Raw genomic sequence first — 14,810 nt, 5'->3', positions numbered from 1 at the left:
CAAGATATCCTCAAGAAGGTTCTCATACCTGAAAAAAGAAAAAAAGGGAATAAAGGGTCACAAAACACAGAGTAGGGAGACAGACAGATAGAATCTGAATAGGATAGCAAATTTTCAATTATAGCATTAGGATAAAGGGAAGGAAATCACAAAAGCAAAGACAATCTTATCACTCTAACCACAAACTCACAACACAAGTTGGAATAAGAGATGAAGATAATAATTTAGGAGGGGAAGAAGAAAGGGACTGAAACAGTCTAGGTTAAGGAAGTAAGAGACCACCAGAAAATGGACTATGTTATACATGAGATTCTGAATACAAACTTCAGGGTAGCCACTAAACTAAAAAACAGAACAGAGACACAAAACATAAATAAGGAAAAATCTAAGAAACACAGCATAAGAAATTGCAGAAGTCACTGGGTAGCTAAAACACACAGGACGAGAAACAAAGGAAACACAGGAAAACCGGAAAATGAGCAACAGAATGACAGCATTAAGCCCTCATGCATCAATCCTCACCCTCAATGTAAACGGATTGAACTCTCCAATAAAAAGACACAGAGTGGCAAAATGGATTAAAGAACAAGATCCAACAACTTGTTGCCTCCAGGAAACACACCTCACCTCCAAGGACAAACATAGGCTAAGAGTGAAAGGATGGGAGACAATACTCCAAGCTAATAGCAAACAAAAGAAAGCAGGTGTCACAATACTTATATCAGACAAAACAGACTTCAAGATAAGACAGGTAAAGAGAGACACAGAGGGACAATATATAATGATCAAAGGAACACTTCATCAAGAAGAAATAACACTTATAAATATCTATGCACCCAACACAGGAGCACCAAAGTTCATAAAGCAACGATTAACAAACCTGAAAGAAGATATCAAAAATAACACAATAATAGTAGGGGACCTCAACACCCCACTCACATTGATGGACAGATCATCCAGACAGAAAATCAACAAAGAAACAGTGGAGCTAAACGAAAAGCTAGAACAGTTGGACTTAATAGACATATATAGAGCACTTCATCCAAAAACAGCAGAATACATGTTCTTCTCAAGCGCGCATGGAACATTCTCAAGGATAGACCATATGTTGGGAAACAAGGCAAGCCCCTACAAATTTAAAAAAATTGAAATAATAACAAGCATCTTCTCCGATCATAATGCTGTAAAGCTAGAAAATAATTACAAGAAAAAAGCTGAGAAAGGCGCGAGGATGCGGAGACTAAACAATACGCTATTGAACAAGCAATGGATCATTGAAGAAATTAAGGAAGAAATCAAAAAATACCTGGAGGCAAATGAAAATGATAACATGCCATACCAACTCATATGGGATGCAGCAAAAGCTGTATTAAGAGGAAAATTCATCGCAATTCAGGCACATCTTGACAAACAAGAAAAATCCCAAATCAGCAATCTTAAAGTACACCTAATTGAATTAGAGAAAGAAGAACAAATAAAGCCCAAAGTCAGCAGAAGGAGAGAAATAATAAAAATCAGAGCAGAAATAAATGCTATTGAAACAAAAAAGGCAGTAGAAAGGATCAATGAAACAAAGAGCTGGTTCTTTGAGAAGATAAATAAAATTGACAAACCCCTAGCCAGACTTACAAAGAAAAAAAAGAGAGAAAGCTCAAATAAACAAAATCAGAAATGAAAGAGGAGAAATAACAACAGACTCCGCAGAAATACAACGGATTATAAGAGAATACTATGAAAAACTATGTGACAGCAAAATGGATAACCAAGAGGAAATGGATAAATTCTTGGACTCCTACAATCTCCCAAAGCTCACTCAAGAAGAAGCAGACAATTTGAACAGACCAATCACAGGGAAAGAGATTGAAACAGCCATCAAAAGCATCCCAAAGAATAAAACCCCAGGACCAGATGGCTTTCCTGGGGAATTCTACCAAACTTTCAGAGAGGATTTAATACACATCCTTTTCAAGCTATTACAAAAAATTAGGGAAGATGGAACACTTCCTAACACATTCTACGAGGGCAACATCATGCTGATACCAAAACCTGACAAGGACAGCACGAAAAAGGAGAACTACAGGCCAATATCACTGATGAACATAGATGCAAAAATTCTCAACAAAATTTTGGCAACCCGAATACAGCAATTCATCAAAAGGATCATACATCATGATCAAGTGGGATTCATACCAGGGACACAGGGATGGTTCAACATCCGCAAATCAATCAACGTGATACACCACATCAACAAACTCAGGAATAAAAACCACATGATCCTCTCAACAGATGCAGAGAAAACATTTGACAAGATCTAACAGCCATTTATGATAAAAAAAAAAAAACTCTGAACAGAATGGGGATAGAAGGGAACTACCTCAAGATAATAAAGGCCATATATGACAAACCCACAGCCAACATCATTCTCAATGGGCAAAAACTGAGTGCCATCCCCCTGAGAACAGGAATGAGACAAGGATGCCCTCTATCACCACTCTTATTTAACATAGTTCTGAAGGTCCTGGCCGGAGCAATCAGGCAAGAAAAAGGAATAAAAGGAATCCAAATAGCGGGGGAAGAAGTGAAACTCTTGCTGTTTGCAGACGACATGATCTTCTGTATAGAAAACCCCAAAGAATCCATTGGAAAACTTTTAGAAGTAATCAACAACTACAGCAAAGTTGCAGGGTACAAAATCAATTTACATAAATCAGTAGCATTTCTATACTCTAATAACAAACTAACAGAAAAAGAACTCAAGAACACAATACCATTCACAATCACAACAAAAAGAATAAAATACCTTGGCATGAATTTAACTAAGGAAGTGAAAGACCTATACAATGAAAATTACAAGGCTTTTCTGAAAGAAATGGATGACAACATAAAGAGATGGAAAGACATTCCATGCACATGGATTGGAAGAATAAACATAGTTAGAATGTCCATTCTACCTAAAGCAATCTACAGATTCAACACCATCCCAATCAGAATCCCAATGACGTTCTTTACAGAAATAGAACAAAGAATCCTAAAATTCATATGGGGCAACAAAAGACCCCGAATTGCTAAAGCAATCCTGAGAAAAAAGAACACAGCTGGAGGCATCACTATTCCTGACTTCAAAATATACTGCAAAGCTATAGTAATCAAAACAGCATGGTACTGGTACAAAAACAGGTGCACAGATCAATGGAACAGAATTGAAAGCCCAGAAATAAAACCACACATCTATGGACAACTAATCTTCGACAAAGGAGCTGAGGGCACACAATGGAGAAAAGAAAGTCTTTTCAACAAATGGTGCTGGGAAAACTGTAAAGCCATATGCAAAAGAATGAAAATTGACCATTCTTTTTCACCATTCACCAAAATAAACTCAAAATGAATCAAAGACCTAAAGCTGAGACCTGAAACCGTAAGGCTTCCAGAAGAAAATGTAGGCAGTACACTCTTTGACCTCAGTATTAAAAGGATCTTTTCGGACACCATGTCTTCTCAGACAAGGGAAACAATAGAAAGAATAAACAAATGGGACTTCATCAGACTAAAGAGCTTCTTCAAGGCAAGGGAAAACAGGATTGAAACAAAAAAACAACCCACTAACTGGGAAAAAATATTTGCAAGTAATACATCCGACAAAGGCTTAATAGCCATAATATATAAGGAACTCACACAACTCAACAACAAAAAATTAAACAACCCAATCAAAAAATGGGCAGGAGACATGAACAGACATTTCTCCAAAGAAAATATACGGATGGCCAATAGGCACATGAAAAGATGTTCATCATCGCTGATCATCAGGGAAATGCAAATCAAAACTACACTAAGATATCACCTTACACCCATTAGAGTGACAGAAATAACTAAAACAAATAGTAACAAATGTTGGAGAGGTTGTGGAAAAGAGGAACCCTCATACACTGCTGGTGGGAATGCAAACTGGTGCAGCCGCTATGGAAAACAGTATGGAGCTTCCTCAAAAAATTAAAAATAGAACTACCATATGATCCAGCTATTTCACTACTGGGTATCTATCCAAAGAGCTTGAAGTCAGCAATTCTAAAAGTCCTATGCACCCCAATGTTTATTGCAGCATTATTTACAATCGCCAAGATGTGGAAGCAACCTAAGTGCCCATCAAGAGATGATTGGATAAAGAAGATGTGGTATGTTTATACAATGGAATACTTCTCAGCCATAAAAAAGAACAAAATTGTCCCATTTGCAACAACATGGATGGACCTTGAGGGAATTATGTTAAGTGAAATAAGCCAGATAGAAAAGGACAATCTCTGTATGACTCCACTCATATGAGGAATTTAAATCTGTGGACAAAGAGAACAGATTAGTGGCTACCAGGGGAAACGGGGGGGTAGGGGGTGGGCACAAAGCGTGAAGGGGTGCACCTACAACACGACTGACAGACAATAATATACAACTGAAATTTCACAAGATTGTAACCTATCATTAACTCAAAAAAAAATTTAAAAAAAAAAGCATATGCTCTGTATTGATACCAGTATTTGGCAGTACTTATCTGTAAGAAAAGAAATTTTCAATTAGGAAATATGTAAAATCTCATTACAGATCAACATTAACAGATGAACATCTGCAATTGTAGGGGAGGCAAAATAGTGCCTTTACCTTCTTAGGGTCTTTGGCTGGGTCTGAGAATTGAATTGACATAAAATAGATTAATGTGAGAAAAACATACGGATTTATTTGATATAAGCTTTACGTGATATGGTAGCTCTTATAAGGAAATGAAGACTCACAGAAGTGGCAAACCTAAATGTTTTTATACTAGGTTGAACAAAGGGACAGCTGTGGAAGAGTAACTAAAATATATGGGAAGGAAGATAAGTTATTTTGACAAGGTCTCTCTGTACAGAATTTTCTCCACCTCAACTCCCCATCTCTGGTGATAAGAATGTTTCTTTCTCCCTGGTATAGAGGCTATCTTTTACATGAGATTTTTATCTCCAACTTTTAGGAAGAAAGGAGGGAGGTCAGAACATTCTTAAACCTGCTGTTTTTTAAGTGCCTTTAGCGTAAAATAATCCTTGTGCCAAAATAATTTGGGAGTGGCATATTCTGCCTCCCTTTGCAATCATTTTTTTTCCCAGCTTTATTGATGTACACTTGACAGTAAATCTCATATATATTTAAGGTGTACTCTTAGCATAATGTCTTCTAGTTCATCCATGTTGTTGCAGATGATAGAATTCTGCCACATTTTAGAATCACTTTTTTTTCCAGCTTTATTATGGTACAGTTGACAATAAACATTGTGTATATTTAAGGTGTACAGTGTGATGGTTCAATATAAATATAGTTGTGAAGTGATTATCACAAACTAATTAACACATCCATCACCTCACATAGTTACCTTTTTGTGTGTGTGGTGAAAATGCTTAAGAGCTACTCTCAGCAAATTTCAGGTATACGATATATTATTATTGACTATAGTCACTATGCTGTACATTAAATCCAAAGAACTTATTCATCATATAACTAAGTTTGTGCCCTTTGAGCAGCATCTCCCACCCTCTCCCCCCCAGTCCCTGGCAACCACCATTCTACTCTCTGCTCTGTGAGTTTGACTTTTTTAGATTCCACATGTAAATGAGATCATACAATATTTATCTTTCTGTGTCTGGCTTATTTCACTTAGCGTAATGTCTTCTAGGTTCATCTGTGTTGTTGCAGATGGTAGAATTTCCTTCTTTTCTGTGACTGAATAATATTCCATTGTGTGTGTGTATATGTATATATATAACATTTACCCATTCATCAGTTGATGGACAGTTTCCACATCTTAACTATTGTGAATAGTACTACCGTGAAGATAGGAGTGCAGATAATCTCTCTGAGATGCTGATTTCCTTTCCTTAGATATATACCCATAAGTGGAATTGCTGGATCATATGATAGTTCTATTTTTAATTTTTTGAGGAACCTTCACACTGTTTTCTATAGCACAATCATTTTTGATGATAGAGAACACTAACTTTGAATTTCAGTTAAGTGAAATGTTATTCCACCTTCAAAAAAGAATTCCATTGTTCTCATTAGTAAACCTGTACTATAAAGAATTGTACTCACATATTTTTATTATATTTTAAGTTTTGTCAAAAAAATCGGAAATTTGTTTTCTCTTGTTACATAAGTACCTTCATAATATCCTTTATATTGCCTCTTGGCCTCCAAAGCATAAGATATGTGCTCCTTCGCCCAATATAGAAAGTTTGCCAACCCCATCTAATGGTCTCATTAGGATTCCAGCCCATTTTGTTTTGAAGGAGTAGCCAGTAACCTAATAAGAGGATGTAAAACTGGAAGCCCTGGAGTACATATATTTAGGAGGATTCCGAATTCTTTAACTGTATTTCTAAATTCTGCACGGGACCGAGGCTTAAAGTTGACAATATTTCCTTCCCCTGATGATTTTGTGAAATTTCTGAGTGGAAATTGTGAGACAGTTATGGTCAAAAGGGGTAGAGAGTTTGTTGAGAGTATGGGAGTTCGGTATTGAGAGAGAGCAGTGGGATAGGAAGGAGATGAAGGAGCAGGGGAAGAGGGTGGAGAAGAGGTGCAAGGAAAGAAGAGTGGGTGGTGCTCAAGTTGTCCCATTGTTGGTCAGCCAGCGGAAGTACCTCGAGTGGGCTTCTAAGTCCTTTTGTCATACCCTAGTAGTGTAACATCCTTGCTTTTAGGTACAATAAGATATTTTCAGTTTATCTTATACATTTCCTGCCCCAGATGGAGAATCTGCCATTTCTAAAAGGAGCCCCTTTTCCTTAGTGGGAAATAAAATTGAGGGACTGTACTCTGGGCATTAGGGGTACTCATTTTTAATAGGTTGACGTATTTTTAAGGTCTTTTCAGTGGGCGGAGCTAGGAAATAACTTCTTTTTTTCTTCTTAAGAGAGAAAATACATAAGTTATTCTGATAAACTCTCTTGGTTTTTTTCTTTGGGTTTTGTATCTTTGTTTTTCACTCTGAAAAATCTTAATTCCTAATTCATTAACATAACTAAAATAATTACATATTTCATTTATTCTTATGTGTGTATACATATAGAGAGAGAGAGTGTAGTGCAATTTCAGAATAATGTTATCAGTATTAATGCTCTCAGGGTGATTTAAGATTTCTTTGCTTTTCTTTTTATCTTTAGTGTATATCCCACTCAGTAGGTATAGTCAAATTCCTGTGTTTTAGAGTCACGTGAAATTTCTCTCTGTATGGATAGACCCTCAAACAGATATAAAATTAGGTTCATTGTTTCATTTTGCTTTCGATTTTTAGAAATAATTTTGATTAATTTTTATTTTATAATTTGTAAAACATTTACGTGATTCTAAAGTCAAATCTACTTCACAAAATACTTCAGAGAAATCTAGCTTCCATCTCTGTCCTCTCCACCCTATTCTTTCCCTCTCTCATAGGTAAGCGTTTTAAAAATTAATTTTGGAATTATTTTTTTCCATTAAAAAATACAGTAAAATATGGGCCGGCCCCATGGTCGATTGGTTAAGTTCACATGCTCCGCTTGGTGGCTCAGGGTTTTGCTGGTTCAAATCCTGGGCTCGGACATGGCACCGCTCATCAAGCCATGCTGAAGTGGCGTCCCACAAGCCACAACTATAGAAGAACCACAACTGAAAATACACAACTATGTACTGGGGGCCTTTGGGAGAAAGGGGAAAAACAAAATCTTTAAAAAAAAAAAAAGAAAGAAAGAAAAGAAAAGCTATTAAAAAAAAAAACGTATGTACTGGTATTAACCCCCTGCCTTTTCATAAATAAGGCATACTATGCATACTTTCCGTCCTTGCTTTTTTTGCTTGACAATGTGTCCTGGGGAGCATTCCATAACAGTAAAGGGAGACATTTCCTTGTCCTTCTTATACTCCAATTTTTTGGATACAACATGGTTTATTCAGTCATTCCCCCATAGTGATTTCCAGTCTTTTGCTATTAAGATATCATGAAGAGCTTTATATATATGTCAAAGGAAATATTTAAAGTATAAAGTTTGAGAAAACAGTAATAGAGTAATATTTTTTCCCTTTTTTTTTTTGAGGAAGATTAGTCCTGAGCTAACATCCGCTCCCAATCCTCTTCTTTTTGCTGAAGAAGATTGGCCCTGAGCTAACATCTGTGCCCATCTTCCTCTATTTTATATGTGGGACACCTGCCACATAAGCCATGTGTAGGTCCACACCCAGGATCTGAACCCGAGGCCGCCAAAGTGGAGCATGCACTTAAACACTGTGCCACTGGGCTGGCCCCTTTTCCTGTTTTTTTCTACTTTGAGCTAAAAGTGAAGAATTCCTTCCTATATGAAGCTTAAATAACTCATATATTTTAGGTAATATTGAAAAGAGAATCTTATTAAACTGCTTTTATCTCACTGCAAATGCAGATTTCTCCCCCCTTCCCTTTTTTATTGTGGTAAAAAAACTAACATAAAATTTATCATCTTACACATTTCAAGTGTACAATTCAGAAGTGTTAAGTATATTCACAATGCTATAAAACAGATCTCTAGAACTTTTTTGTCTTGAAAAATTGAAACTATTCCCATAAACAGTGACTCCCCTTTCCTGCTCTCTAACCTCTGGTAACCACCATTCTACTTCTGTTTCTGTGTATTTGACTGCTGTAGATACCTCATATAAACAGAATCATACAATATTTGTCTTTTTGACCAACATATTTCACTTAGCATAATGTCCTGAATGTTCATCCATGTGAGAGGATTTCCTTTTTAGGGCTGAATAATGTTCCGTTGTATGTATATTCCATGATTTGTTTATCCATTCATCCATCTATGAACAAATTTTGGTTGCTTCCACTTCTTGGCTATTGTGAATAGTGCTGCTATGAACATCGATGTGTAAATATCTCTTTTGAGACCCAGCTTTTAACTTTTTGGATATATACCCAGAAGTGAGATTGCTAGGTCATGTGGTAGTGTTTAATTTTTGAGGAATCTCCATATTGTTTTTCCATAGTGTTTGCCCCATTTTACAATCCCACCAGCAAGCACAAGGTTTCCAATTTCTTTGCATCCTCCCTAGCACTTGTTATTTTCTGGGTTTTGGGGCAGAGTGGGGGTTTGTTTTTGTTTTTGTTTTTGTTTTTTTGATAGTAGCCATTCTCATGGGTATGAGGCGATACCTCCTGTGGTTTTGGTTTGCATCTCTCTGATCATTAGTGATCTGAGCATCTTTTCATGTGCTTGTTGCTCATGTATATCATCTTTAGAGAAAGATCTATTCAAGTCCTTGGCCTATCTTTTAGTCAGGTTGCAAATCCAAATTTCTTATAATAACCTGATTTTTTGCTGGTAGTTAGCATATTTAACATAGTCTTAAAGAGAATATATTATGTTAATCTAAAATGTGAATGACAAGAATATATATGAGCTAAATGTGTTTTGTAATTCTTTTCTTATAGGACTATTTAGAAACCAAAAAATATTAAGAGAATATAGAGACTTTCTGGGAAACACCAAGGTAAGGATATCTTTCTGATAATGTTATGTGTGTATGTGTTGCACAGCGAAATCCTAGTATCAGTCTGTTGTGGAATTTTAGCATGTCAGTGATCCTAATCCAAAATTTTCTTGAACACATTGTAATTTACTGAATTACGTTCTATTTGCTTCTAATTTTATTGAAATTTTAAAAATTGGGGCATAAGTTCTCTTTAAATTCATAACTTTATTATAAATCATAAGCATATAGATTAGATGAAGGAAAATATTTTCTTAGGTTTCTAAGATTTAGCTCTCTCATATATACTCTTAATTTCCTTTATCCTCTTTCCTTCGACTCCTGACCCTGGTTAAACATTCAAACTGCCACTTCTCTGCTTGAACCAGAGAAGCTCAGCCCTCGGAGGAGACAATTACACAGCCATTTTGATTATTCTTTCTTTATTATATGAGTATACAAAATCAGTGGACATTCAATATTATTTGACAGTCTTAGTAAACTTCCATGCTAGATTCGCTCTCCCAATCTGAGAGATATATATCGCATACCTTTTCCTCTCTTCCCAAATTTCCTACAACCTCTCTTCTCTCTTCAGCTGATGACCTTGTTTCCATTTCATTGAAAAAATAGATGAAAATCTGATAAAAGTACCTCATCTTTCCATTACCAGATTTGCTAACTTATTTACATGTGTGCCACAATACTCTTTTTTTTCCTGCTAGAAAAAAATTAATATTGAGACCAGAATAGAAAGTTTGCCTTTACCGTCTCATCTCTTATTCTCCCCTGAATCTTCTCCAATTGAACTTTCATCCCCACCACTCCACTGAAATAGCTCTTACCAGAGCCATCAACACTTCCAAGACACCAAGTAGTCGTGTCCAGAATCAGCTTTGCATTTAAACTTAGCTGAGGTGGATCTCCTATTAAGAAGTGCATCTCCTGTCTGGAGAAAAGGCTCTCATGCAAGTTGTCTCTTTTCTTCTGAGTTACATTTGAGACATTGCTCCCTTCTTGTAAAATTTAGAAATTGGCTATGATGACAACTCTAATCATATCTTATTTAATTTTATTTCCCATTCATTATATTCAGAACCTTTTAATTTCCATTTCCCCTTTGAGCCCTGTATTTCTGGCACCCCAGTGCTGCACTGGAGGTATGAACTCTATTCAGTGGTAGAGCTTCCATATGTCTTACGAGGCAGCATTTTATTTCTGTGCCGTGACGGCTCCTGCCACTGCCTCTTGCTGTGGAATAACTTAGGCTGGTGAGACCTGCCTCCTGGGAAGATTTATTCCTAGCCCTTATGTGAGTTTCACATGGAGGATCATACTCACCAGATTTTTGAATAGTAGCTGTCAACTTCTGAAATCTGTGTCACCAGAGGCCTTTTGAAGATTAGTACTCCTCAGCTTCGAAAGCTTCCATGTTTTAAATAGGATTTCTTTCTATTACACTCTTTTTTGTAGTAATAGTATAAAACTTGAGTATTTAATTTCCCTCTACTGTTCCCATATTCGTGTTAGGAACACTTGCTATCCTCCTGAAGATGGTTGCTTTCCTTCTCTAAAACATGTGGCGCCAGTAATTTTAGCCGGAGTTAAATATCTTCTTTTACTTCTTTTTTCCTTTCTGACCCAGACATTTGTTTTTCTATTATATTCTTCTTTGTCTTATGGGAATTCCAATAGTGAGATATATGAATTTGCTATGTTCTGCATCTGGTTTTATTTTTAATTTTTTTGTGAGAAAGATTGGCCCTGAGCTAATATCTGTAGCTGATCTTCCTCTTTTTTTCTTGAGGAAGATTGTCATTGAGCTAACATCTGTGCTAATTTTCCTCTATTTTATGTGGGATGCTGCCACAGCATGACTTGATGAGTCGTGCTAAGTCTGTGCCCAGGATCCAGACCTTCGAACCTGGGGCTGCCGTAGTGGAGTGCACAAACTTAACCTCTCGCCACCAACCCATGCATCTGTTTTTAAAGCAATCTATCATCAGAACAATATCTAGCCCTCTGATGTATAATTTCTCATTATCCTTTAATACATTTCCCCTTTATTACGTTTCTACTTTCTTGTGCCTTGTGTTTCTGCTTTTTTGTGCCTCCCTTAGAATCCTAATTTTGTGAATTTCTTGAGGTAGCCTTTCAGAGCATTAGAAGTATCTTCATCTCCACTTGCAATGATAGTATCACCTTGAAGTGACCAGTAGTGCTTTGAGTATTTTATGCTGATTTTCTGGGTAGTCTTCTCTGAAATCTTTCCAAATTTTCTATTTTTGTTCTAATGTTTTAAAAAACTTACTATGAAAAATTGCAAATATATACAAAAATAGAAAAAATAGATGTTTTATCTACTCCTCATCCAGTTTCAATAATTATCAACAGTTTGGCCATTCTCTTCTTTAAGGAGCAGTTCTCCAATTGCTTTTATTATGGAACTTATGAGTGGCTTTAACAGGATGCTTCCCAAGAGGCTTGTGAATCCTGGCTCCTTGTGGATCTCTTGCTTTTCCAGATTTTGCTTCTCTCTCTCTTTTTTTTTCCCCATTCTTTTTAAATTGAGATAACATTGGCTTATAACATTATATAAATTTCAGCTGACATCATTATATTTTGACCCCTGTGTAGACTACATCATATTCACCACCCAAAGACTAATTACCGTCCATCACCACACACATGAGTCCAGTCACTCCTTTCACCCTTCTCCCTCCCCTCTTCCCCTCTGGTAACTACCAGTGTAATCTCTGTATCTATATGTTTGTTTGTTGTTGTTAGTGTTGTTTTTATCTTCTGTTTTTGAGTGAGGTCATACACTATTTACTTTCTCCGGCTGACTTATTTCACTTGGCATAATACCCTCAACGTCCATCCACATTGTCTCAAATGGCAAGATTTCATCTTTTTATAGCTGAGCAGTATTCCGTTGTGTATATATACCACATCTTCATTATCTGTTTGTCCCTTGATGGGCACCTAGGTTGTTTCCAAGTCTTGGCTATTGTGAATAATGCTGCAGTGAACAGTGGGGTGCATATATCTTTACACATTCATGTTTTCATGTTCTTTGGATAAATACCCAGGAGTGGGATAGCTGGATCATATGGTATTTCTGTTCTTTATCTTTTTGAGGAAGATCAGCCCTGAGCTAACTACTGCCAATCCTCCTCTTTTTGCTGAGGAAGACTGGCCCTGAGCTAACATCCATGCCCATCTTCCTCTACTCTATATTTGGGATGCCTACCACAGCATGGCTTGCCAAGCGGTGCCATGTCCGCACCTGGGATCCGAACTGGCAAACCCTGGGCCGCCGAAGCGGAACATGCACACTTAACCACTGCGCCACCGGGTCGGCCCTAGACTGTCTTGAGTTTCTAGAGAATAAGGTGTTCAGAGGAAAAAGGAATACCTGCTACTGGTGGTGGGCACTTACTTCTTCCTTCTCTGATTTCCATGAAGAGAGATTTTTTTTCCCCTGATACTGTTGGTCTCTTGCATATTAACCTCCCCTCCTCCCCACTGGCCCCCTGCAGGTTGACTAAGTTTAGTGAGGTAAGTAAACTGGTAAGCTTGGGAGAGAATGCTGGGCCTACTTAGCTACCTCCTTTACTTTGGGATTTGGTACACATTCTCTTCTGTTCGACCATGATTCTGTATCTGGGAAAAGGGATAAAGCTGGCTATAATTTACTGGGTACGTCTAAATAGAAGAGTCTTTAAAATCTAATGCACTGGCTTGGAACTTTGAGAAACAGCTGAGGAAAATAAATAAATAATGAAATTTCAGGTTGATAGTGGGGCTGTGCCATGTAAAAATTTGTTTTTGGTAAGACCATCACTGCTTACGGCAGTACTGTATTGTCCCCTGGCAGGCAGGCCACAATGATCTTGAATCAGTAGAAATTAGCTCTCATTTGAAAGTGCACGTTCTGTAGAACAGGCTACTGTAGCTTAAACTTGAATTGTACAGATGCATCTGGGCCAATTTTGCCAAGAAAAGCTGAGAAAGGATTCCATTTCAGGTATTAGGGGAGAAAAATGCTTTTTTTGGGGGGGCGGGGTGCACTTTAATAGCATTTTGCAGTCAAGTCTGCAGGCCAGGACTTTAAAGATCACCTCCTAAGTTCCCTGTGCACAAGAAGCAAAAGAGGAAGCTTCAAGCTTTAAACATTAGGGTCAGGTCTTGACAAACAGTGAGCAATGAGATGCCCCAAATTCTGTTTTGAACTGCTTTCAGGGCTAAAACAAGGAACTGGGCAGGGACAAATCTTGTCCATATGGTTTCAACTTGAACTTAGATTTGTAAACTATAAAATCTAACCACAGTTCTAGATTTCTGAGTTCTACTGATTCTTGATAAATAAAGACCAGAGTATGTGTGTTTTATTATGTTGTTATAATGAGAGTATGCTGTAATCTTTTGGTTGAATAGAGAAAAAACTCAATGAAATTATTATAGGAAGAGTAAGTAGAAAATGAACACAAATAAATGAAAATATGCTGCTTAAAGTGGCAGAGGAAAAAGATTTCTTTAGAAGAAAAGTTTGAGAACTTGTGGGATGAACAAGACAGATAGGGAAATGAAATGAGATCTTTAAAACCAGAATAGAGGGGCCAGCTCTGTGGCCGAGTGGTTAAGTTCACGCGCTCCGCTGTGGCGGCCCAGGGTTCGGATCCTGGGCACGGACATGGCACCGCTCGTCAGGCCACGTTGAGGCGACATCCCACATCCCACAACTAGAAGGACCTGCAACTAAGATACACAACTGTGTACAGGGAGGCTTTGGGGAGATAAAGCAGAAAAACAAAAAAGATTGGCAACAGTTGTTAGCCCAGGTGCCAATCCTTAAAAAAAAAAAAAAAAAAAAGCAAGATTGGCAACAGTCATTAGCCCAGGTGCCAATCTTTAAAAAAAAAAAAAAACCAGACTAGAATGTTATAATAAGGAAAAAGAGATTCACTGAGTTCAAATTGTTCTGATAAAGAAGGCTGTAGAAAAGGTGAAAATGTGTTGGTAATAACTAAGTCAGAAATAGTGACAAGGTCCAAGGAAATCTAGTAGCAAGAGAAGCAAAATCTGCACAGCAAAGGAAACCATTAACAAAATGAAAACACAAGCTAATGATTAGGAGAAGATATTTGCAAGCCGTATATCTGATATGCAGTTAATATTCACAATATATAAAGAACTCATATAAGTCAACAACAATAATAAAAACAACCCAAGTGAAAAATGGGCAAAGGATCTGAACAGACATTTTTCCAAAGAAGATATATAGAAGGCCAACAGGCACA

General features: G+C 37.1%; 1 protein-coding gene across 1 annotated transcript in view; it reads left to right on the top strand.

Moving 5' to 3' along the window:
• Positions 1 to 14,810, top strand: part of SLC30A9 (solute carrier family 30 member 9) — a 94,231-nt gene that overhangs the window by 41,041 nt on the left and 38,380 nt on the right. Inside the window, exon 7 of the mRNA XM_005608997.4 lies at positions 9,470 to 9,528. Within this exon, the coding sequence (XP_005609054.2) occupies positions 9,470 to 9,528 (59 nt within the window). The remainder of the gene's footprint in view (positions 1 to 9,469; positions 9,529 to 14,810) is intronic.

This window comes from Equus caballus, chromosome 3 (assembly GCF_041296265.1).
Source record: "Equus caballus isolate H_3958 breed thoroughbred chromosome 3, TB-T2T, whole genome shotgun sequence".
NCBI lineage: Eukaryota > Metazoa > Chordata > Mammalia > Perissodactyla > Equidae > Equus > Equus caballus.
Note: the sequence above shows the minus strand (reverse complement) of the source record. Positions and strands in the feature narration are given on the sequence as shown.